This window comes from Quercus robur, chromosome 12 (genome assembly GCF_932294415.1).
Source record: "Quercus robur chromosome 12, dhQueRobu3.1, whole genome shotgun sequence".
NCBI classification, from domain to species: domain Eukaryota; kingdom Viridiplantae; phylum Streptophyta; class Magnoliopsida; order Fagales; family Fagaceae; genus Quercus; species Quercus robur.
Window position 1 is genome coordinate 6,412,730 of NC_065545.1, and position 25,289 is coordinate 6,438,018.

Sequence of the window (25,289 nt, forward strand, 5' to 3'; positions counted from 1 at the left end):
AAAACTTTATTTTAAAGTCATCAAAGACATAGAAACTAAGATTAGAGAACTCACATATTCTTAGAGAAGCTGTTGCACCCTTGTACGCCTTTAAATTTTGTAACCAAGTGCTTCTAGATCTTCAACATGCTTTGAAGTGAAAAACTTTGCATCTAACAACAAATATTACTTGCTGGAAAGTCAAACATGTACTAGGATTCATGCAAAGTAAGAAGTCTCTATAAAATCAAGTCCAATTGGGAATTGGAATAAAGTTACAGCTGTAAGTTGGTATTTTGGGATAGGCTAAGGTAATAGTAAGATTCCTTATATTTGTAACCGCTTATTCTTGATTAATGGATTTTTGGAAGTGGTGAATTGAAATTCACCCGGTGGGGGTTTTTGCCTTACAGAATGTTTTTTCCAATTGTTAACAAATCACTGTATCAATTTAATTTTCGCTGCACTTTAGTTTATTAGGTGATTTGTTTGTGCCTCCATAATTTGCATCTAATTTAACCTAATTAATTAACTGGGTAATTAATTTCCAATTGCTTTATTACTTTGTATTCTCGAGCTCAACAGAATAAACTCATACAAAGCGTTTATATATATATATATATATATATATATATATATCTTAAAATAACTCAAAATATGACCAATCATGTTTTTTTTTTTTTTTTTTTTTTTTTTTATAATATATATATATATATCTTAAAATAACTCAAAATATGACCAATCATAAATTCATAACCCTGTTCTAAACCACTATAATATATATTGGGTTTGCCTTGGCATATTGAGTTACAATTCACTATCGTCTATTTGGATGGTATATCAATATATTAAAAAGGACCACAAAGTTTAAGCATAGGATACAAGGGCAATTTTACCTTTTCTTTTATATGGTTAAAAAATAATAATAAAAATAAATAAATTTAAAAAAAATATATAAAAAAAAACCCACAAGTTTGAGCATATAATATAATATAAAAAGATTTAGCTTCTTCATTATTTAACCATAATACAATAAATAAATGAATAAAATAATTAATCTCTTTCTTGAGTCTACTGTCTAATATACTGCACTATATACATTACATGCTCATTCCTCATGCAAGAGTTGAACATGTTTGGGTAGATGGGTCAAAGAGGGCTGGGACCAAGTATTTCCTTCCATTAGCACCATTTGCATTATAGCTAGCACCTGTCGCAGGGTCCACCAAAAGCTCCCCAGCATAACCAGGGTAAGCCCCCTTGCCATACACACCAGGACAAGCTGATGCAGCCTCTAATGGTGCGTCCTTTGGTCCTTGGAAGAAGCCATTTCCAAATGGGTTGGTAGTTGTACCAGCTAAGAGACTAGCCAGGTTGATGACCATACCATCCAGACCCACATCGTTATTGGGTGCAACCAGGGGTGGGTTCTGGGGTCCATAGATGGGCTGGTGGAATGGCCACGCGCATTGGCCTGGGCATTGAGTCTCCGAATTGCCAACCCAAATGTAAGCAAACTTGTAGCTATTGCCTTGAACAGATTCACCCTTTAGAGATCCATGGGTTCCACACTTGCTCATACAAAAGCCTTCAACTGCCACATCATTTGATGTCAAAACCACGTTGATAGCATTTTTCTGGACACCCTTTGATGCCAACTCCTCTATTTGCTGATTTGAGAGTGATTTTCCTAAGGAGTAAGTCTCATCAATGATCTGCGTACCCATTGAGAGACCAAGAGTGGAGGGCTTCTTAGAGTTGACTAGGTGGTAGTATTTATCTGTGGTTTTCCACCAGGTTGCAACAGATGGTTGAGCTTTTGTGGGTGTGGAAGTAGAAAGAGAGGCAATGAAATCTGAGATAATAGCTCTTTGTGAGGGCTTGAATTTGCCATACCAGATGAGATTAATGGAGATTTTTCCAGTGAGAAGAGGACCATTATGGTATTGGAAGAGTAAAGGTTGTTGGGTTTCAGCTGAATCAGCGAGTCTCCTTGCTGCCAAGTTGAAATGGAAGAAAGAGAATACAAGAACTAGCTGTAGTAATAGATGTGTGGAAACTAAATAAGCCATGATGAATTTTTGAGCGGTTTAGTAAGTACTAAAGATTAGAAGTTGAGAACTAATTGAGAAAGTAAAAGAAGCTGAGAATACAATGTGGAACTGGGATTGTTGAGAAGAAGAATTGTGAGAAGATATATATAGTGCCCAAAAAGTGTGCGTGAGAAACTACACGGTAGGTGACTCACTCAAGGGATTTGAATAGTGGCAGTGAGATGCCAGCATGATAATTGATTAACCGCGTTGTTTTTTAATTACTTTGTGTGCGTCCTCTTTTTCTAGCCTCGCTTTCAAGTTTCAGCCGAATCCACTTTCAAGTCAATATCATAAACAGGTGGTAGCCAGCAAGGTGACCGAATGGGAAAGATTTAGTGCTTCTGGTCTAGACTTATATGAGGAAGGAAGGAATTGAACGTCCTACGATGGTTCATGTTAATATACATATAGGATATATAGTCTAATTAATGATACTTTACCCCTTTTTTTTTATATCCATTCTTTTACATTCATTTTTATATTTTTCCACTTTATAAAATGTCAATATTTTTCTCCTCAATTATAGATATTTATGTAATATAATGAGGGTCCGGTTAATGTGTGCCCGAAGGGCACACATTAAGCCATCCATTTTTGGAAACATTTTCTCTAGAATTGAAAAAGCTATCAATACTTTTTCAATTCTCGAAAAAATATTTCCAAAAATGATTAATTATTGTGTTTTCTTAGAGCACACATTAGTAAAATCCATATAATGAATGTAAAAGAGTATTTGATGATGAGCTCTAGTACTTTTTTAACTGGAATCTCTTTTTATTTTAATGAAAAATTGACACATCACCTACTAACAAAATAAAATGTGGAGATTAAAACCCACTACCACTTACTATTGTGTATTTAAAATATAATGACACCTCCAGTTAAAAAAATACTGGAAGTAAGCCAAACTCTATGAGGATATTTTCCCCATGATATATATATTTAACTTTTTTTTTCCTTTTTTTTAATTTTATTTTACGAAATCATATTTTAAACTTTGGGTTTTCAAAAGGCAACAAATTAAATGCTCAACTCGTATTAAATCTTAATTATAATTACATTGCAATTCCAAATATATACGCTTAACTGCATCTTAGGGCCTTAGGGGTGAGATTATAACTATTCTCTGTTTGTTTCAGAGTAAAATATTTTCAAATGTAAAATATTTTCATTTTACAATGTTTGGTAATGTATTGGAAATTACTCAAGTTCTAGTGTTTCTACATTGTAAAATGAAAAAAAAAAAAAAAAAAAAAAAAAAAAAAAAAAAAAAAAAAAAAATCACCACGCAAACTCAAAATTCTCACCTACTTAAACTAAAATTCTCAAATTTTAATAAAAAAAAAAAAAACACAACCATGAATCAAACCCAAACTCAAATTAGCTCCGAAAATAAAAACCAGATTTTCCCAAGCACAAATTTGCAAGAAAAAAACATAGATTTGCCAATAAACCCAGATCACGAAAGAACCTTCAAATTGGAGATCCAATATAATTTTTTTATGGCATACAATTAATAATGCTGTGGAAGTATTGAACGTTGAATGGTCTCTATGCTGGTAAAGCCTTAGAAGATCACAAAATGATGCTGAGTTTCTACCATCTTCTTCTATCTTGGAGAAACTACCCCGCTAGGTGTTGCTGAAGAAGGTGGAGCCATTAATGGGTGGGACTGTGGGAGAGAGGGATCAAAGGGGGCTGGGTTGTGGAGAGAAAATTGAGTGGGAGAAAGAGCATAAGAGGGAGAGAGTATGAGAGGGGTATTGGGACTGAGAGGGAGCATTAAATGTAAAATATTTTACACAAATTTGCTTAAGTTGATTTGGTTGACTGAAAATATTTTACTTTTGACCAAATATTTTATTGCAAAACAAACACTGTAAAATGTGAAAATATTTTACGTTAAAACAAACGGAGTGTTAGGGGTGAGATTATTAGTTAAGTGGTGAATTTGTTTACAAGTCATGTCTTGGACTTAATTATCAAATAAAGTTTCCATTCACAGGCACACAAAGGATTTAATTTTGCAATTACTAATCTAGATCATCTTAGTTTAGCATTAAAAGAGAGTTACTTTGTAATTTTGTTTAATTTCCACTACGCGATTTCTTAGTTTTTCGGTTACACCTACAAAAATTGGAACAAACTACGTTGATCGGTTTGGTGTGTGCATTTTTGGTTTGTGGATTCAATTGAATTTAGGTTTTCCCACTTTAATGAAATCCATCTCTATAGTGGTTCTTATTTGACTAATGGCCTGTTTGGAAGTTTAGAGAGGGAGGAGGGGGGAGGAGAGTAGAAGGAAATGATTCACTTCTACCTTGTTTGAATGTTTTTAAAATTAGTAAAGGGGGAGAGAGTAATTAGTCATTCCACTTATTTGGATGTTTTAAAAATTAGGAAGGAGATGAGAGGAAATGATTTAAATAGACAAATTTACCCCTATTTGAAAATGGACTTGCAACATTGGTCTATGATTAATTTGTTAGATTAAATAATTATGACTATAGCATGCAATATTTTTTTTTTGATAATTTTTTTTTAATGGGAATTAAATAATCAACATTGGTCTATGATTAAATATTTTTTCTGCTTTTTTATTATACTAAAAAAAAAAACCATCCTTAATTGATAATAATTAAAATAAGAAAAAAAAAATGTTTGGTTTGTTCGTTTACTAAAAAAATCAACAAAATATTGAATTTTGAGTGTTTTTTTTTTTTTTAATAGAACAAGGTCTAAAACTTTCAATAAAAAATATCAAGATTCAAGTGGTCCAGCAACTAAGGCAAGTCCAAATCAGGCCAAGAAAGAGAGCCTAATCATTTACAAACAAGATTAAACCAGGGGCTGAAATACAAGTTTTACTCAGAATTCTCTAGCTTTCTTCCTTCTGTTCTTTCACTTTCATTCTTCCACTGTTGTTTAGCTTGATAAATACAAAAAAGTTTTCAATGTGCACAGGGATAAAATTGTTTTAGATGATGAAACTGTCTATATTAACCTACAATACTTTTATAGTCTAAACTTCATTATCACTGAACATTATTTGAGAAAAAAAAAAAAAAAAAAAAGCATAAACAACTAGTCTTATAAGACCTCCACAACATGAGGAAATGGAATAGTGGGTTGCACTAACACAAGCTATGACCATATCTGTAACTACTAACAAACTTGTTTTAGAGAGCAAAACTAAAAATAAACACAAGTTGGTGCCAAAGAAAAATTAATCTCAAGAGTTTACATTTCAATGATCAATTGAAAAGGTTTTTAGAAGCTGAAATTGTTTTGGAACATTTACTTGTCTAACTGTTAGAGAAATTTAAGGATTAGACATCATTGTGAACAATAGCTCCCTGTGCTTCTCCACTAGATAGCCAATAAAAGCTCTCAACATATCTAGATTCTTAATAAGATAGAGATAAGGCCTCATTCGCAATCTAGAATCAATTCCTATTTCATCCAAGAGATGGAACACGACTTGCTCAGGAATGGGAAGACGTGCCAAGCTCCTCTTAAAAATTAAATTTCCTTCTCTAAGTGCTGAATTTCCTTCTCTCATTGCTAAAGCAACATCCTGAATTGCTTCCATAATTTGTTCCATGTCCTCATTTGAAACTTTAAAATTCCAGTCCACATGCCTTGGATAAGAAAGAATCTCATGGAAATTAATGTATATTTGGAAACAAAACCTAAGCCAGGAATGGAAGTTTTAACACTGAGGTTGTTCAAAATTTGAAACATTTCCTGGACATTTGAGATGTTTCAAACTACTAAATGAAACAGCAACAAGAAACAATGCAATGAAAGGATACTTAGAAATTTTAAAAATTTTGAAAGGTAAATAACAAAAATTGGAAATAATGCAGTCTTAAACATTTCCTGGAAGCTGAAGACATTTTGGACCACAAAACAAAACAAAAAAACAAGTGATTGAATGGAACCATATACAGAGTATTAGCAGTTACCTTAATGCCCTTACAACAATGACCCAGCTACCCTCACTTGTTGGAATGAGACCAAGACAAACATGATTAGCAACACCCTGCATGCAGAAAATCGAAAGGAATCAATCAAAGCAGTCCATCTTCTTGTACATTAATGCATGTTTTCATGATAAACTTTTCCTTTTGGACCAATGTAAAATATCAGCCACTGCAACACATGCATTCACAAAAATAGGAAAATAAAACAGCAGCCTAGGATATTAAACTACAAAGTAGACCCATAAAGCAATGCACAAGTACTACCACTCTTAAGTTGCATCGACATTTTCAAAAGCAAAATGTACACATCCCAAAAAATTGGTTAAACCTATTCATATCAACCCAATTGGAATCACAACTTTAGTTACCACCCAACATAGCATGACCAAGATTATAGGATCTCCATACCATTACAAACAGAACCACCCTATACTCCAATACACACTATCACAACACATCGAAACATATAAACCTTAAACCATTGTCTTCTGGGTAAAAAGAAGACAATCATCTATAATACTATTGTTCAAACAAGATTAAGCTATTTTCTTTTAATATTACTTCAGCAATTAAAAATTCCAACAAAATATAAACAACCCAAAAAATCTTTAATAGGATTCAAAGCCTCTAAGGTACTTAAACCATCTGTTTCAATTGGTTTGCTTAAGCTGATTTCAAATCAAATATTTTCAAAAAAACGATATAAATATATAATAATATCCAAACAGGAAAAAATCATCAGATTCAAACTAAACCAGCATATGGGTAAGCATAATAACATCATATAAACAACAACAAAATAAACAAAAATTCTCCTTTATTATTTTCTCAGCAACCAAACAACAGAGAAAAATGAAAGCAAACACAATTTCAAGCTAAAAGCTAACAGTTTTCTCAAAACCCAAATGCCAAAAACATAAATCAAATCCATTTTCCAGTTCAAACTTGAACATCACAAAGCTAAGAGAGTACCATTTTGGTTGGGGCTACAAGTTTATGCAAGTTCACAATCTAGACTCACTCAAGCACTTTATCAAACACGTTATGAGCAATACTTTGAAACTTTAAAATTTTTTTTAAAAAAAAAAGCCCTCAGATCCGGAACCCACCCACAAATAACATGTTATTACCCCATAAAATCACAATTAATAAAAATTACCCAATAAAATCACAATTTTAAGAACATAGTTATTTGATTCAACTTAAAAGAAACCCATGAAACAAAAATTAAAACAGAGTTTACCTTTGTGACAGAATGCTAGGCATGAGAGAGAAGAGTGAAAGACAGTCCAAGAGTGAAGAAGTCATGAGAGAGAGAGAGAGAGAGAGAGAGAGAGAGTGAGAATTTGTGGGTTACAAAGCTAAGAGAGCTTGAAAGAAATTTGTGGGTTACAAAGCTGAGAGAGCTTGAGAGAAATTTGTGGCTAAGAGAGCTTGTGGGTTAAAGATTTTTTTTTTATGTTACAAAACATTGTAATTTTGTTAATATAATAAGGGTAAATTAGGTAATTTATATCTTTAATAATTATTTACTCTACTCTCCCTCCAAATCTCTTCAATTTGGGAGAATTAAAAATTAGAGGTTAGAGGTAGTTGAAACCCCACCAAAGCCCTCCCCCTTATTCCTTAAAAAACTTCCAAACAAGGTAATTAAATTACTCTCCCTTCCTCTACTCTACTCTCCCTCCTTTTTTTAACATCCAAACAGGCCATAAAGGATTTTTTAATGATGGTAAAGCTGTGTAATTCTGGGATATATTACGTAACAAGCATAGTGGTAATTGGTGAATGGAAGTTCCGTTCTTGGTTTTGGAGCATTAGAGCTAAAAATTTGTAATTTGATACAGTAAAGAACTTTCATCAAAGCTTGCTCTAAAAAAATTTAATTTTTTAGACCAGTCCACTCATTTCTTCTATGATGGTTCATTAGAATAATGTAATGTGTTTTGGATGTGTTTTTTATTATCATTTATTATTAGTTTGCCATTGCATAAATTTGCAAACCATATGAGATCAGGGGCGGAGCCAGAGGGGTCGAGGGGGACAGCTCCCCCCCGACTCCTCTAAAACTTTCTTAGTTATAGGCATATGAGAAAAGTTTGCTCCTCTAATTCATTAAAATGGGAAAAAAAAACAAAACCACTCAGTAAAAGGAACCAAAAACTGACAGTCTTACCCAAAAAAGCAAAAGAACATCGTATCGTAACAAAGTGAACAAGGAGTTCCCTGACATGTCAAAGCCTTTTTATTTTTTTTATTGTTGATTTGGACACAGCAAAGTCGACAAGTCAAAAGAACTTTTAACTTTAGCTTGTCCCGCCTTTTCACTTTCTCACTAATATACTTTCACAGACTCATAATACTTTTGCCTTTTATTTTTTTTATTTAATTTATTTACATGGTAAGAAACACAATAGTTTTCACAATATATTAAATTGTGTAAGCAAACTAGTTTATCATCCCTCACATGTCTCTCTTCAGGATCATCTTTCGATGAAAAGAAGGAATGCATTTAAGAATGCCAAACTGGTTTAGTGACATTGGAAAGAGAAGAGGGATCTCTTTTTCAAAAAAAGACAAAATCATGACAATTACACTAGTTTACAATTATCTATTTATTTTGTTATAAATATTTATTAATAATTTCAATTTAATTTTGCTCCCCGAACTAAAATTCTGGCTTCGCCACTGTATGAGATGGTTCTCTCTAGTTGCTAATGGTCTTACTATGACACTTTAAAAAATATATATTTTTATTATTATTTTGGATATAGATAGTTAAAAGTGGGGAAGTTGAACCTTCAATGTTTTCGTTGGAAACTCCAGCATATGTCAATTAAGTTACAAGGTTCTTGGTACTTGGCTATAAAAGAATAATTCAATCATCTAAGAGCACTTATTGGAGTCCTAAATAAATTGGTTTAAGGCCTCGTGATAGCGATAAAGAATAATGCTAGGGTTTCTTGGCCTTAATTTTCCAAAATTAGATTTATTTAGTTTATAAAAAAGTTATATTTTTCCAAAAACACGTTCCTCAAGTCAATTTCAATCTGATCAAACCCTAAACTAATCTTGGGCTTTAGAATTCCAACATCATTGGGGAATGGGGGCCAGAGTCGTAAGGAGTATAAAATGCGGTATTTACAATTGATTTATTGCATCATCAATTCTATGAGTATCCAATGAGCAATAAATATATACTATGTCATACAGGATATCCATGACTCATTTTACTACTAGATGGACTTCATTTTGTAACAGCTTAGGAATCCTTCCCATCTTAGAAAGCTTGGACCTTGTTGTCACCCAAGGATTAGCATATGGAGTAGATTCTTAGCTTGTTTTATGTAAAAACATTCTAGAGTATTCCCCCCAAATGCTCCATTATTTTCGTTTTGTGTTCTCAAGCTCGATTTAATATTAAAATAACTCAAAACAAGACCAATCATAATTTCATGACCTTTTTCTAAACCACTATAATATATATTGTGTTTGCCTTTGAATTGAGTTAGAATTCATTCTATATCAATATATTAAAAATGACCACAAAGAAGATCGACCTCTTCTTCTCCTTACCTATCAAAGATATGAGTGCTCACAATGATAGCATCCCCATTAGTTGGTAACTCCCTCTCATGGGCTTCTTCAAACTAAACATGGATGGTTCTGTATGTGGCAATCCTATAGTATAGCTAATGCTGGTGGGCTTATTAGGGCTAGCAAGGGCTCTTGGATTGGGAGTTTTTCTAGAAGTACTGGCCACAGCCACTCCATGGCTGCTAAACTCTGGGGTCTTCGTAATGGTTTTGACTTGGTTTGAAATCTTAACATTAGAAAGCTCTACATCTAGATTAATGCAAAAGTAGTGGTCCCTTCTCACCTCCCATGGTTATTCTTCATCCAATTCATCTCACCTATGTAGTACGTTGATCATTAATTGCAGATCTCTCCTCCAGTTTTTTGAGGAGACTCACGTCCACCTCAACTAATTTGAAAAAAAAATCAATACACGGACCTTTTGGCCCAGAAGGATCTTCCATCAGTGCAAGTTTTATTTTGTATTCACATCCTTCTTTTTATATTTTGTACCAGTTATATGATGACGCTGGAGAGATGTTTCTTAACGTAGACTTTGAATTAAATTTCCTTTTCACCAAAAAAAAAGAGGAGAGGACCCCAAAGTTATAGGATACAAAGGGAAATTTTCTTTTATATGGTAAGAAAAAGGAAGAAGAAGAACCGCAAGTTTGAGCATATGATAATAAAAGTTGTAGAATTTTCATTAATTAACCATAATACAATAAATAAATGAATCAAAGAATTAATCTCTTTCTCGAGTCTATTGTCTAAAATACTGCACTATACATTAACGTGTGGGCACATTACATGTTCATTCCTCAGACTCATACTAGAGTTGAACATGTTTGGGTAGATGGGTCAAAGAGTGCTGGGACCAAGTATTTCCTTCCATTAGCACCATTTGCATTATAGCTAGCACCAGTCGCAGGGTCAACCAAAAGCTCCCCAGCATAACCAGGGTAAGCCCCCTTGCCATGCACACCAGGACAAGCAGATGCAGCCTCTAATGGTGCATCCTTTGGTCCTTGGAAGTAGCCATTTCCAAATGGGTTTGTAGTTGTACCAGCCAAGAGGCTAGCAAGGTTGATGACCATACCATCCAGACCCACATCGTTGTTGGGGGCAACCAGGGGTGGGCTCTGGGGTCCATAGATGGGCTGGTGGAATGGCCACGCGCATTGGCCTGGGCATTGAGTCTCCGAATTACCAACCCAAATGTAAGCAAATTTGTTGCTTTTGCCTTGAACAGATGCACCCGTTAGAGATCCATGGGTTCCACACTTGCTCATACAAAAACCTTCAACTACCACGTCATCTGATGTCAGAACTACGTTGATGGCATTTGCTTGGGCACCTTTTGATGCCAACTGTTCTATTTGCTGATTTGAGAGTGATTTGCCTAAGGAGTAAGTCTCATCAATGATCTGGGTACCCATTGAGAGTACAAGAGTGGATGGCTTCTTTGAGTTGCTGAGTTGGTAGTATTTATCTGTGGTTTTCCACCAGGTTGCAACAGAGGGTTGGGCTTTTGTGGGTGTGGAAGTAGAAAGGGAGGCAATGAAATCTGAGATAATAGCTCTTTGAGAGGGCTTGAATTTGCCATACCAGATGAGATTAATGGAGATTTTTCCAGTGAGAAGAGGACCATTGTGGTATTGGAAGAGCAAAGGTTGTTGGGTTTCAGCTGAATCAGCAAGTCTCCTTGCTGCCAGGTTGAAATGGAAGAAAGAGAATACTAGCACTAGCTGTAGTAATAGATGTGTGGAAACTAAAGAAGCCATGATGAATTTTTGAGCTGTTTAGTAAGTACTAAAGATTAGAAGTTGAGAACCAATTGACAAAGTAAAAGGAGCTGAGAATACAATGTGGAGCTGGGATTGTGGAGATGAAGAAATGTGAGTAGATATATATAGTGCCCAAAAAGTGTGGGTGAGAAACTACACGGAAGGGGTTCAAGGGATTGAGTAGTGGCAGTGAGATGCCAGAGTGATAACGCGTTGTTTTTTAATCAATTTGTGCGCAACCTGTTTTTTTGCTTCACTTTAAAGTTTCAGCCGAATCCACTTTCTAGTCAATAATATACAGTCTCTCAATTTATTTTATTTTATTTTTTTTTAAAAGTCAATAACATAACAGGTGTAGCCCAACTAAGGGAATAGGACAATTTAGAGTCTACTGTGCAACGAGGATGGGAGAGCACACAAAATTTAGTGCTTCTAGACTTATATGAGGAAGGAATGGATTAAACGTCCTAATATTGTGCATGTTATTTTAGATATATTATATATGGCCGACTTTTTTCTTCGTTTCTATAGTTTTTTTTTTAAAAAAAAATCTTTAATTTATATGTGCCCATTTGTTTCAGCATTTTCAGCCCAAAACGCGCGTTTTCAAAAAAGCCAACCCGAAAATAGTGTTTGGTAAGTATAAAACGCAACTTTTTCTAAAAAGTTGCGTTTTATATTCGTGAGGAAACGCGCGTTTGAGTTTATGGAGCTCTGGAGGTCCATAAACAAAAACTTATGCGCGTTTTGATTTTGATCCGTTGGACTCTTCCAAAAATTACAAAATTATCCTTGATAAATCATCAGTTCTCATCTCATCTCTCAGCTCTCCCAAAAAATTTCCAAATCCAAACACAAAAAAATCTATAACAAATTCCCAAATCAGCTAAGGAAAAAAAAAAAACCCAATCCCTTGCAAATTAGGATTCCTCAAAATGCAAAAAAAAAAAAAAAAAAAAAAAAAAAAAAAAAAAAATCAGAATGTAGCAAAATCTTTCAAATGGAGTTTGTACCCATCTTGCGGTGGATGAGTTCCGGTGGAGAAGTTGAAGAGTCTCTCCAAGAGGACGGATGAGTTCCGGTGGCTCTTAGAACACGCCGGGAACGCAATCATCAAAGCGACCGGCACCAAAACAGTCCCCGCCATTGCCGTTTTCGGAATAGAAGCCGATCTGACAAGAAAAGGAACGAACGAAAAGGACGGAAAAAAAAAATTCTGGAAAGAAAAGGATACAGATTTACTCTGGAGTTGGATGAGTTGGGTGAGTTTGGTTCAGCTCACTGTGAAACGAACGAATGAAAAAAAATAATTCTGGAAAGAAAAGGACTGAGGAAAAAAAAAATCCTCCGTTCTTTTTGAAGTGCTAAGAGGAAAAAAAATAAAAATAAAAAAGAAGAAGGAGAGTTGTGGTGGAACATTCTGGACTGAAGAGGAAGTGGTATGAAATGAATTAAAGAGGAAAGGAGGAAAAAACAAAAAGGAAAAAAAAGAAGAAGAAGGAGAGCTGTGGTGGAACGTTCTGGACTAAAGAGTAAGTGGTATAAAGAAATGAATTAAAGAGGAAAGGAGGAAAAAAAAAAAGAAAAAGAGTGTGGGTACGTGGGTGGAGGAGAAAAAAAAGAGAGGGGGAAAAAAAAAAAGTGAGGAGAGCCACGTGTGTGGAGAGAAAAAAAGAGAGAAAAAAAGAAATGCTATTACAATATTTTCACAATAAATTTTAAGGTAGGTTATTATTAGCTAATATTAGTGAAAAAAAAATAATTTTTTTAGAAAGAGAAAAAAATAATTTTAATGGTATGTTAAAATTAAAATCAGTATAAATTTTTATCACAATATTTTCATAATACTTTCATAATAAATCTTAAGTGGTAGATTATTATTAGCTAATATTGGTGAGAAAAAAATAATTTTTTTAGAAAGAGAAAAATTGATTTAAGTATAATGAAGTAGTTAATTTAAGTATGAAACAAACTCACATAAAAAAAAAAATTTTTAAAAAAAGTATGAAATAAATTCTCTTATATACACATTGTCCTTTTTGGTAATTTACTCCTCAAACTACCACTTTTATAAGTGCTGACCAAACACTCAGTTTTTTCATTATGCACTTTTTAACAGTTTTTACCTAACATTCAGCTTTTATCAAACACTCAGCTTTTTGAAACTCCACTTTTTCATTATGCACTTTTAACAAAACTCTACTTTTTCATTATGCACTTTTACAAAAAGCTGAATCAAACTCACCCTATGTAACAGTGGTTTCAAAAGTAATTAATTAAACAATGAGATTTCAAAAATTAATAAATTAAATCCTCAACTGATAAAGTCTTTTTTGGTAAAATAAGAAATATGTGATATATATCAAATGAGTCCCTAAATATTTGTTATGTGATACTGGATAATCAATGGTGGAGTTAGGAATTTATCTTTGAGAGGATTATATATAATTTTTTTTTTTTGGAATATAAAATCTAAAATAGTAATGTAAAATACAATTTAATAATCAATATACAAATTAAGTAAATGTTAATATAGTAATATTAAATATAATAAACAATTACTAAATACATGTTAATATAGTAGTATATTTTAATTAAATACATTTATAATGTACTATGGTATATAATATAACGATTATTAGAGCATCCACACTAGATGTGGTAAATGTGCCAAATATTTGCCAAATCAAACACCGAAAAACCTCATTTATCAGATGTTCCAAATTTTATAAATTATGCAACATTGAATAGTAGCATCACAAATTTACCACCGTACGAACGAAATGTGGTATAAAATTTATTATTTTTTTATTCGGCTTTTCTCTCTCCTCTCACTTCTTTAATTGGTTTTTTCTCTCCCCAACCGGTGTTCTTTCCTCAAATCAAACCCAAAAATCTTCTTTCTTCAAATCCAAAAATCAAACCCAAAAATCCTCAAATCCAATTCCCAGTTCAAAACAAAACCCAGAAATGGAATCATCACAAACCCAGAAAGAACAAAGGAATCGGCAATGGAGGCGAGGTAGAGCTTGGTGCCAGGGACGGTGAAGCCATGAAGATCTGCGTGCGAGCAGTAAGCGAGGTTCGTGAGGGCGAGGTCCGCCGCCAGAGTGTTCGTCACGATCATGGGATTGGAATCGACGTGGGCATCGACATTGAGGTGAGATCGGAATCGACGTTGAGGTGAGATCGGAGTGTTCGTCACGATCGTGGGCATCGACGTTGAGGTGAGATCGGAATCATGGGTTGTCAATGCTAGTGGGTTTTGGTTGCCGGTGCAAGTGGATTCGTGGCTTTGGGTTGGCAGTGCTAGTGGGTTTTGGTTGTGTTTTCTAGGTTTGAGTTGCTGTGTTTTCTGGGTTTGGTTAAGTGTGTTTTAATGGGTTTTGTGGTGGGTTGTTGATGACGGTGGTTGTGGTGGTGGTTTTGTTTTCAGTTTTTTGTTTTGCAATGGATTGTGGCTGCCACGGTGGTGGTGGTGGCGGGGGCAGCAATGTTGTGGTTGTTATTTATTATGTTAGATATATTATTTTATTGTATTGTTTATATTATTTTAATGTATAGTAAATATTATTTTAATGTATATAGTTGAATGATAAAACATCTGATAAATGGGATGTTGCAAAATAATGTGATAAAATAATAAAGTAGGTATTTGATGTGGTAAAATGGCATAAATTATGTCACAGTTGATGTGGATGCTCTTATATTAACAAATAATATATTATAAGGTAAAACAAAAGAAAACAAATGAAAAATAAAGTAAACTACCTGGGAAATAATGAAAATTGGGAAAGTCGTCAGCCGGTCAGGGGCATTGTGCTAATAGGGTAAAGGCCTACACAGAAGCTTCAAGGCTCAAGCTTGTCTTTCTTTTCTTGTCTAGTCTAGTTACACTCACACAGAAGCTTTATTAGGTTTTACTTTTTAAATTGCAAATCACAAAACCGCAGCAGTCCAAAGGAAAGAACTAAGAAGAAGGCAAACACTGAGAGAGCATTCAACAAAGCCTATGACATTTCAATTTTTCTACTGCTGTTGTAAAAGTAAATCCTAGATGTGTTGCAATGAAAATTAGAAATTTTTTCTTTTTATTTGTTGAGGTAATTGTTAAAATAACTATGTGTTATTTTTTTTTTTTTTAATACAATATAGAAATTCTACTCTAGTCTAATCTAAGTGTATATGTGTGTGAAACTCTCTCTAGAAACTTGAACTCTAACACTTACCCCCCACATCCCACAAGCACTTATACTTATAGAGTGACCTATGTGTTCATTTTAAAAATGGTGAATATTGAATTATTATAATTGTTTGACGTATATATTTATCACTAATTGGATTGTATTCTATTTAAATGAAAGTTATAATTATTTTTAGACTTTTTTTATAAGATTTTTACACTTTCTTAAATATGTGTGTGTGTGTGTATATAGGTATAATCTCAGGTATGGAGGGCCAAAATGATAATGTTCTTTAAAAATTTTCAAATTAGTTAGGATAATTCCAAAAATATATATATTTCCTTAATTTTTTTTCAAAAAATTTGAGGGGCCAGGCCCCTCGATCCTCAAGTGGCAAAGCACCCAATGGTTAAAATTCATGAGTATTCAGTGAGAAAAATGCCCTATAAAATGAACCAAATTTCCAATTGATTCTTTGTTATATTCTCAAGTTTTGCATAATCAACACAAACGAAGTAATTTCTTAATATTGAAATAATTCAAACCAAGACTACTCATCATTTCATAATATTGTTTCAAAACTATCATATTGGGTATTCCTTCAAATCATTATCGGCTAAAGCCCTAGGCCCTAAGCCCACACTTATTGTACAAAAATACCCAAAATTGTAGAATCACAATTATTTTAAAAAAATAAAAATAATGTATATGAATTTTGCATTCTTTTCCCATCTTCAAGAAGACTTCAAAATATTGAGTCAATACAAACTCAACACAATTGAAACCCTTAATTTAAATAAATAAAAAAAGTTTGAAGTTTGTTATGAATGTTCCAAATAATTTAAATACGAAAACTATATAAACAATTTTGTAAAGTAAGAAGAACGGTTTTTAAACAAAAGCATATAAAAATTTGAATAAATAATTGTGGGGCCAGAGAATTTGTGGTCCCAGCCCACTTTCCATTAGGGCCCAAGGCCCGCGCCGAGGAGAGTAGCTGCCGAGGACAAGTAGCGAAAGTCCAAATGGTCTAGAGATGCAGCCGAAAATGACCCTGTCCTCGGCATCCCGAGAACTAAAAAGGAATAACGACACGTCATCAAAGGCAGTCTCCAAAGCGCTCTCAGAAGAAAAGGCGATTGGAATGGGACTCGCACAAGAGTGCATTGTAGGAATGGTTCAAGGAAAAGACGTCACCTCCGCATTGAATGCGCCAACAAATGTCCTAGCCACATTGATGGGAAAAGACCCCTGAATAGTGTGGCTTCAGTTATTGCAACTAACAGAAAGTGGGGGGAGGCGGCTGATGGGGCAGGCACTCGAGTGGTTACCTGTTTGATCAACAGATGGAAGGTCAGGATCAACTGAGAGGGGCTATATAATGTAAAAATTCATGTGCCAAAAAAAAAAAAAAAAAAAAAAAAAAAAAGGAGAAGAAGATAAAGCTCATCGGAGGGGGGACCAAGAACTAGAGCCTCCCATGCCGTGCCAAGGAAAAAATCTTCTTGGGCAAGCGCGATTCACCCTTGTGCGATTACTATGAACACCATGACTAACAACCGTCCGGTGACCAAGGCCTAGCTTTTTAACCCACTCTCTACAAATTTATTGTTTGAGTCTTTAACGTACGAACCAAATACCAGTTTGGGATCGTCACAAACTGAGTCCTTACAATAATATTTAAATATGAAAAAAAAATCTAAAATTTATCACCTTATGCCAAATAATGTATTGAGCTTGATTTGCTTTGAATGTTTAGATTCAATAAAGTTTTTATGGATGGTACAGTGGGAATTTTACCTTTAATTTCTTTTATATGGTAAATATCAATACATTAAATAAAAAGAACCACAAGTTAGAGCACATGTTATAAAAAGATGTAGCATTTTCATCATTTTAAAAATATTACAATAAATAAATGAATCAAAGAATTAATCTCTCCCATCAAAGAAAAAAAAAGAATTAATCTCTTTCTTGAGCCTATTGTCTAATGTACTGCATTATACATTAACTTGTAGGAACGTTTCAAAATCATCCCTCAAACTAGAGTAGAACAAGATTTGGTAGACGGGTCAAAAAGAGCTGGAAGCAAGTATTTCCTTCCATTGCCACCATTTGCATTATAGCTAGCACCTGTTGTTGGGTCAACCAAGAGGTCCCCAGCATAGCCAGGGTAAGCCCCCTTGCCATACACACCAGGACAAGCCGATGCAGCCTCTAATGGCGCGTCCTTTGGTCCTTGGAAGTAGCCATTTCCAAATGGGTTGGTAGTTGTACCAGCCAATAGGCTAGCCAGGTTCATGACCATGCCGTCCAAACCCACATCGTTATTCGGTGCAACCAGGGGTGGGCTTTGGGGTCCATAGATGGGCTGGTGGAATGGCCAAGCGCATTGACCTGGGCATTGAGTCTCTGAATTGCCAACCCAAATGTAAGCAAACTTGTAGCTTTTGCCTTGAACAGATGCACCCTTTAGAGATCCATGGGTTCCACACTTGCTCATACAAAAGCCCTCAACTGCCACATCATCGGATGTCAAAACCACATTGATAGCATTTTTCTGGGCACCCTTTGATGCCAACTCTTCTATTTGCTGATTTGAGAGTGATTTGCCTAAGGAGTAAGTCTCATCAATGATCTGTGTACCCATTGAGAGAACAAGAGTGGAGGGCATCTTAGAGTTGACTAGGTGGTAGTATTTATCTGTGGTTTTCCACCAGGTGGCAACAGAGGGTTGGGCTGTTGTGGGTGTGGAAGTAGAAAGGGAGGTAATGAAATCTGAGATAATAGCTCTTTGTGTGGGCTTGAATTTGCCATACCAGATTAGATTAATGGAGATTTTTCCAGTGAGAAGAGCACCATTGTGGTATTGGAAGAGTAAAGGTTGTTGAGATTCAGCTGAATCAGCAAGCCTTCTTGCTGCTAAGTTGAATTGGAAGAAAGAGATGACCAGAACTAATTGTAGCAAAAGATAGGTGGGAACCAAAGAGGCCATGATAAATTTGCAGATTATAAACTGTGTAAGGGTCACTAAGATGAGAGTATGAAACTGAGAATGCTTTGAGGAGTGCAAGAATTGTGGGTGGAATATAATCTTATATATAGTGCGGGTGAGAAACTACAAGGAAGGGGAGGAATAGTTGCAGTAAGCCAGTAAGATCCCATCTTTGCTAACGCGTTGTTTTATTTAATGATCTTGCTTTCAGAGAAGTCAACTTTAGGTAATAAAAATGTCAATAACATTACAGCTTTAGGCCAGCTAAGGAGAGTGAGACAATTTTGACAGCCCAATTCAATTAGGACAGATTAGTATAAAGTTTAGTGCCTCTGGTGAGTCTGGTCAAGACTTTCAGCTGTTTTTTTTTTTTTTTTTTTGGCTGAATAAGACTTTCAGCTGTTATTATTAATGTTTTATTTCTAAGGTTGTAAACTTTAAGCCCAGTTTAATACATGTGTTTAAACAATAGTTTTTAGTTTTTTTGAAAATACTTGTTAGTAAAAAAGTGTATAAAAATATATATAATATTGTTTAAAAACTAAAAATATGTGTTTAAACTTGCGTAACGAACAAAAACTTAATGGCTCTTGTTCAACCTAAAAAACCAAACAACAAAAAAATAAAATAGTTTTTTAAGCTAGCTTAAATGGGACTTCGATCGGATCCCTATAGTCTTAACTCATAAGGCTAGCGGTAAAGTCAGCCCACTAATTAATGATTGAGTAAAGGCTTTTTCTGTGTGTCAATTCTAATTGTGACTATGCCCTAACTGAAAAAGCCTATTTATGCTTGCCCGCCTAAGCATTGAAAATGGGGAAAGAAAGAATGAAAGCAAGGCACTGGTCTCCAACACCGGATTAAGATTTCTTGTAATCGAATAAGAGATTTGAGTTTTTAATTTCTCCTGCACCAAAAAAATCAATTGGTATTTTGGTCCGATAATAAAAAAAGCAATCATCAGGAGCGAATGTTATAGATTAAAACTATTTTTTTTTTTAATTCCTTTATAAAACAGGTTAAGTGCAAAATCAACTTTAGGCTTGAATATTGAATTAAATTTAAATATAATTGTAAGGACGCAATTTGAGTCTTAATTCCAAAAAGGTAAAAGGATCCAGGTCTAAAGAGCCCAATACAATAAATTTGTAGAGAGTGGGTTCAAAAGCTAAGTTCTAATGAGTTGGGTAGCAATTATAGTGGATTTAAATGACAATAAAGTAAACACAAAATGATTTTATCTAGAGAAAATCATCCTCAGCATTGTTCGAGGAAGTTAGTTCTTGTATATAATTCTTCAATTTGATTACAAGTACAGTTCTTATTGTTACAATATTTCTCTCTCCATTCTCTGATCCCTCTCTCTCACGGTCTTCTTCCTGTTTTATACTACCTTCCTTCTTTCATTTCTACCTTCCACGTGTAGCTCAGATGGTTGGAGTTGATCTTTGTCCCATCAGCACATTTCTGAAGTCTTTGGAGGATAGTTATAAGGCTGTAAATTACTGTTCATGTATCACTTCTTCATTAATACATCCAGAAAGTTAGCTACAGAGCATTCAATGCGATGGTAGCAGCTTTTTCTTAAATATTCATAACTTTCCTTTGTCCTGTGCTTTCATGATACATATCCTTATCAATAGAATCTCCTAAAACATTGCTTCTAGGTGGCAGACCATACCTTTGTACCTTGGCTTTGCTTAGCCTAGGAGACATTTATTCTCGGACCGCCTTCTCGGACTCTTATAACCAGACCTCACCTCTTCACTTACTAACACGAACTCCCATAACAGTATTTACCCGTTCTTGGACTACTTAATGTTCTCAAATTGGGCCCCCAGCCCAATATATGCATAGATATGCACCACTGGGTTTATCATCCCTACAATAATAATATTTTTATCCTAGTTCATAAGTATGAAACTCAATTTGATTATTTATAGTCTCATTCTTTTTATGTTATACACGTGTGTATACATACATATATATATATATAACAATTGTCTAAATTTGCAATTATGTTCAATGGTAAACAAATTATTATACATAGTGAAACTTAGGTATAATTTTTATCAAAATAACAGCAGTGAATCTAATTTTCTAATTTTCATAAGCAAATTTCTATCTAATTAAATTCTAATACTCCTAACTATAATTTTGTTATAATTAGAGTATCATATATTTGCAAGAGTAATTTTTTTTAATCGTGATATTTAATTTATTTGGAGAACGATTGAGTTAATCAAAGAACTCGTTAGTAAGTTCTAACTTATTTGGTATGAAAATGAAAAAAAATGATAAACATGTTATCTTGCTTGGCGTTGAGCTTGACTTGTGTTGAAAGTAAAACTTGATGAATCAATCATGAACTTTTACCATTTTGCTTGGTTCGAATCAGTTGTAATCTTTCTTATTTTAATCACCTCTCTTTAATCGGAATGCGAAATTTTTGTATTAGACACGACCATTTATTAGTATAAAAGCACATTTATTTGTGGTTTGATTCTGAAGTAACTGGTTCCAACCATTTAAGTGGTGACCCAAACACATCTTGATTTCATAGGTCTTACTAATCCAAACACATCTTGATTTCTTTCTGTTACCAAATCAAATCTACTTTTTCTATCAAATCAATAAATAAATCAAAGCAAATCTCACTGGTCAAATGCATGCACACCTCAATTTGATCCAAAATCGGAAGCCATGATCTTCACAACAAAAACTCACAGCCACATGACGCACATGGTCTCAAGGGCCATCTTTGTAGCCATTGCTATGATATATCGCATGTGCGAGATTGGCATTTCGCTAGTGGAGGCAGAGGCAATCTTGCCCTCAAGTATATAGATAATGCAATGATTTTGTCTTAGAAGGCCACGGCAGAGTTGACGACAACAACACTCTTACATTTGGAATGTTTGTTTTATCACTTCTTGGCTTATCATGATTATCATCCCCCACTAGGTTTTCTAATTTTACCTATATCTCCCTTGTAGTTATAGTGTTATAGCAGTTATACCCATGGGTTTGTGTTCGGGCTAGCTCGATACTGTTTAGGCCTAAAATGATAATTTAAGTAAAGTTTTTTAAATTTAAAATCAATTATAATTTTTTTCGTTTAATATCCATTCTTATTGTTTTGTGAGTTGCAAAATTAATCCACTCTTCTAAATTTTGATTTTAGGGAGAGAGAGAGAGTGGATGGCTAAAGTTGACAATCTTCAATGCATGTGAAAGACTTACAAAAAATTATATAAAGTCTCAAAGTTTTTGTAAAAAATCAATCATGAGTAATGATTTTTTTTTTCTTTTTCTTTAAAAAAAAAAGATATGTTCTCTTAAAAAGTTGAGTTTTCTAAATATAATCAACAAATTGGGATGGATGAAGTATTAATCTAAATTTTTGGGCTCTTTTCCGTTAAGGTCTCTATGGCCTAGCTTGAGAGTCGGCCCTTTTTTTGTGGTGATGATTTGTTGCTGTTGTTGGTTATTTTTTTAAGAATCTTGTTAGTGTGGATGGTATATATGCTATAAGCCACCCATCACTCACTCCGGAGGATGATGATCTAACATGGTAAGAAGAAAAAGAATCAATGCAAATTAAAAGTTGATAGTTGTATGTATTTAACCCTTTATTTTTTTTAAAGTAAAATTTTTACTAGAAAATTTTTTCCAATTTTCAATTTGTTGTATTGCATGTAAAATAAAGTCAAACTTACTTTTTGTTGATTGTAAAATCCTTTATAAAAAATTATAAAATGTTTTAACTTTGAAAATTTGGTAAAACATTTTCTAAAAGCAAATAGCGGCTTCCCTTCCCCATTTGATCCCAAGGTCACTGTAATATTGGCTAGAGAGACCATCACATCGACATCTGATGCCTGACGTCCAGTGGTTGGAGATTCAATTCCAGTGACTGATGCCGATAGTCTGGTGGTCGGAGACTCCACTCAAAGACACTGCCACACCACAACTAGAGCTGGAAGTTTGCTTACTGAAGATGTTATTTTGTCAACCAATATTGGTTGTATAGTTACTGAAGATACAGCTCCAATAGTGATCATCGACAATTCAGTCGCTAGAGCCACAACTCTGACTACTAGTTCCAACGGTCTAATCACTGGGCCTCCAACACCCGTGATTTCAATGTTGAGTCATTGGTTATGTGGTTTGTTTATAAAAAAATTTACTTGTCATACCAAACACCTAAAAATATTTTACTAAAAATGTTTTACATATAAAATATTTTAAGTTTAATAATATTTTACTTCAAAACAAATGGAATGTAAGACTAACTAAATTCCTTCTTATTCTTTTTTTTCCAAAACAATAATTCATTAACTTTGTGGTCTATTTTTTATTGTTATTTTAATGGATCATAATTCTCGCAAAAGTATGGAAGATTTAAAAATGATTATGTTAACATTCTCAAAAAAAAAAAAAAAAAAAAAGATTTTGTTTCTTTTTATGAGAAATTGTGTTAGTATTATTTTGAATGATCAATAAACTCTTCCAAATTTATTCAAAAAAAAAAAAAAAATGGGGTCTAATTAATGGATGCTCTTAGGCCATAGGCCATTGAATAATGGACAATTTAAAAAATATATATATATTGATGAAATTTTTATGGCCAAGTATAAATATTGATTTTATTCTACTGTACATCAACATATGGACACACAACATTCCCTCAAATTACAATCGAATTAACATGTTTTGGTAGATGGATCATAGAGTGGGGGAAGCAAGTATTTCCTTCCATTAACACCATATGCGTTATAGCTAGCACCGGTCTTGACATCCACCAAGAGTTTCCCAGGAAAGCCAGGAGAAGCCCCAAAACCATACATACCAGGACAAGCCGATACAGCCTCTCGTGGCTCTCCCTTCGGACCCTGGTAGTAACCATTTCCAAATGTGTTCGTAGCCGTCCCAGCCAACAGACTGGCCAAGTTCATGACCATGCCATCCACACCCACGTCGTTGTTGGGTGCAACCAATGGTGGGGTCTTGGGTCCGTAAATGTCTAGGTTAAATGGCCACGAACAATTGCTTGGGCACTGAGTCTCTGCATTGCCAACCCAAATGTAAGCAAATTTGTGGCGGTGCTTGTGCTTATTAAGGAGTTCACTCTCCAAATACCCATGGGTCCCACATTTGGGGCAGAAACCTTGGACTGCCACGTCAGCCGATGTTAGAACCACGTTAATGGCGTGTTTCTGGCTACCTTTTGAAGCCAACCGTTCGATTTGGTTCATGTTCAGGCGTTTGCCGATTGAGTAGTTCGGATCCATGATCTGGTTCCCCAACGAGGGTACGACTTTGGAAATCTTGGGCTTAACGAGGCTGTAGTATTTCTCGATGATGTTCCACCACGTGGCAACGTTGGGTTGGGCTTTTGTGGGTGTAGAAGAAGAGAGAGAGAGAATGAAATCTGTGATGATAGCTTGCTGGTAGGATGCGAATTTGCCGTACCATATGATATCAATGGAGACATTCCCAGTTAGAAGATGGCCATTGTGGTATTGGAAGAGCAGTGATTGCTGTGTTTGGATTGGTTTGGCGGAGCTGAAAAGGAACAAAGACGTGAATAAGACGATCAGAAAAATTATTTGGGTTATTGAGACACAAGAGGCCATACGAAATATAGATATTAAACAGAATTTGGTCTAAAACAGCCACACAAGGTAGATAGATCATAGACCTGAAGAAGAAACGGTAATGGGCTACATTTGGATGTGGTGCTAAAAGTGAGGAGGAAATATATGTAGAACTTTCTGTGGGATAGGCCAGATGGATACCGTTTTGTGGGAAGGTAATTTAAGATGGAGATGAAAATAGTTTGGGTCTGGTAAATGTATCCCTAAAATTAATCATTTATTTTTTACTAAAATGAAAAATTAACTTCCTAACTTTCACTTTTTGTTATTTCAATCCTCTAAGTTTTAGTTTTGTCATTTTAATCCTCTAAGTTTTAAATTTTGTCAATTCAACCTTCTATTAAGACTCTGTTAACTACTACCGTCCACTCACCAAAATACACCGTTTTGGACTCTATTTTTCTTTAATTTCTTAATTAAAAAACTGAAAACATTAATTAAAAACAATAAAATAAAATAAAACCCCACCCCCACCCCCACCCACCAATACGATACCTAGCCTCACATCTTGAAACCGATTTCTCTGAGTAAAAAGTTAAGGGGCTGAGGGACTGAGGGGGAAACCGAGAAAGAAAGAGGGAGAAAGAGAGAGTGAGAGATAGGGAAAGAGAGAAGATGTCAGAAGACATGGAAGGACCAATGTGATCTTCTTGAAGATGAAGAGCATGTAAAGGGTCTTTTTCATCATTCCTTGTTCTTGCTTTTGTGCTTGGGTTTCTCATTCTGTACGCTATCTTTTCTTTGATTTTGTTGGGTGCTGGTAAGCCCATGAAGCCAGAGATCACAATCAAGGTATTATTAAAGATAACATTTTTATGGTTCTTCTAGGCAAATTTGAAATGGGTTTTGATTAAATTTTATTAATTTTGTGTGTTTGTTTTGCATTCTCACTTCTCAAAGTATAACATTTGGGCAATTTAAGATTCTTTTCAGTTGGCAGGGGACGACGTTGTTCCCCTAAGTTTCTTTTTTTTTTATTTGGTAATTAACAGTTTCAACTATTTTTTTTATTAAGAAATTTAAAAA

General features: G+C 34.4%; 4 protein-coding genes across 4 annotated transcripts; all 4 read right to left on the reverse strand.

Annotated features, from left to right (window-relative positions):
* Positions 1-967: 967 nt before the first annotated feature.
* Positions 968-2,143, reverse strand: LOC126710365 (protein PHOSPHATE-INDUCED 1-like). Its single transcript, XM_050410788.1, has one exon. The coding sequence runs from the start codon at positions 2,049-2,051 to the stop codon at positions 1,095-1,097; it is 957 nt and encodes a 318-aa protein (XP_050266745.1). The 5' UTR covers positions 2,052-2,143; the 3' UTR covers positions 968-1,094.
* An 8,172-nt stretch (positions 2,144-10,315) lies between these two features.
* LOC126710372 (protein PHOSPHATE-INDUCED 1-like) lies at positions 10,316-11,534 on the reverse strand. The gene has a single exon (XM_050410797.1). It carries the CDS (start codon positions 11,419-11,421, stop codon positions 10,465-10,467), a length of 957 nt encoding a protein of 318 aa, XP_050266754.1. The 5' UTR covers positions 11,422-11,534; the 3' UTR covers positions 10,316-10,464.
* Positions 11,535-17,473: 5,939 nt separating this feature from the next.
* LOC126710369 (protein PHOSPHATE-INDUCED 1-like) lies at positions 17,474-18,693 on the reverse strand. Its single transcript, XM_050410791.1, has one exon. It carries the CDS (start codon positions 18,601-18,603, stop codon positions 17,647-17,649), a length of 957 nt encoding a protein of 318 aa, XP_050266748.1. The 5' UTR covers positions 18,604-18,693; the 3' UTR covers positions 17,474-17,646.
* A 4,520-nt stretch (positions 18,694-23,213) lies between these two features.
* On the reverse strand, positions 23,214-24,412 carry LOC126710054 (protein PHOSPHATE-INDUCED 1-like). Its single transcript, XM_050410431.1, has one exon. It carries the CDS (start codon positions 24,240-24,242, stop codon positions 23,310-23,312), a length of 933 nt encoding a protein of 310 aa, XP_050266388.1. The 5' UTR covers positions 24,243-24,412; the 3' UTR covers positions 23,214-23,309.
* Positions 24,413-25,289: the final 877 nt, after the last annotated feature.

Excerpts from the sequence above, each read along its gene's own strand:
- LOC126710365 (XM_050410788.1), bottom strand. The coding sequence starts at position 2,051 with ATGGCTTATTTAGTTTCCACACATCTATTACTACAGCTAGTTCTTGTA.
- LOC126710372 (XM_050410797.1), bottom strand. The coding sequence starts at position 11,421 with ATGGCTTCTTTAGTTTCCACACATCTATTACTACAGCTAGTGCTAGTA.
- LOC126710369 (XM_050410791.1), bottom strand. The coding sequence starts at position 18,603 with ATGGCCTCTTTGGTTCCCACCTATCTTTTGCTACAATTAGTTCTGGTC.
- LOC126710054 (XM_050410431.1), bottom strand. The coding sequence starts at position 24,242 with ATGGCCTCTTGTGTCTCAATAACCCAAATAATTTTTCTGATCGTCTTA.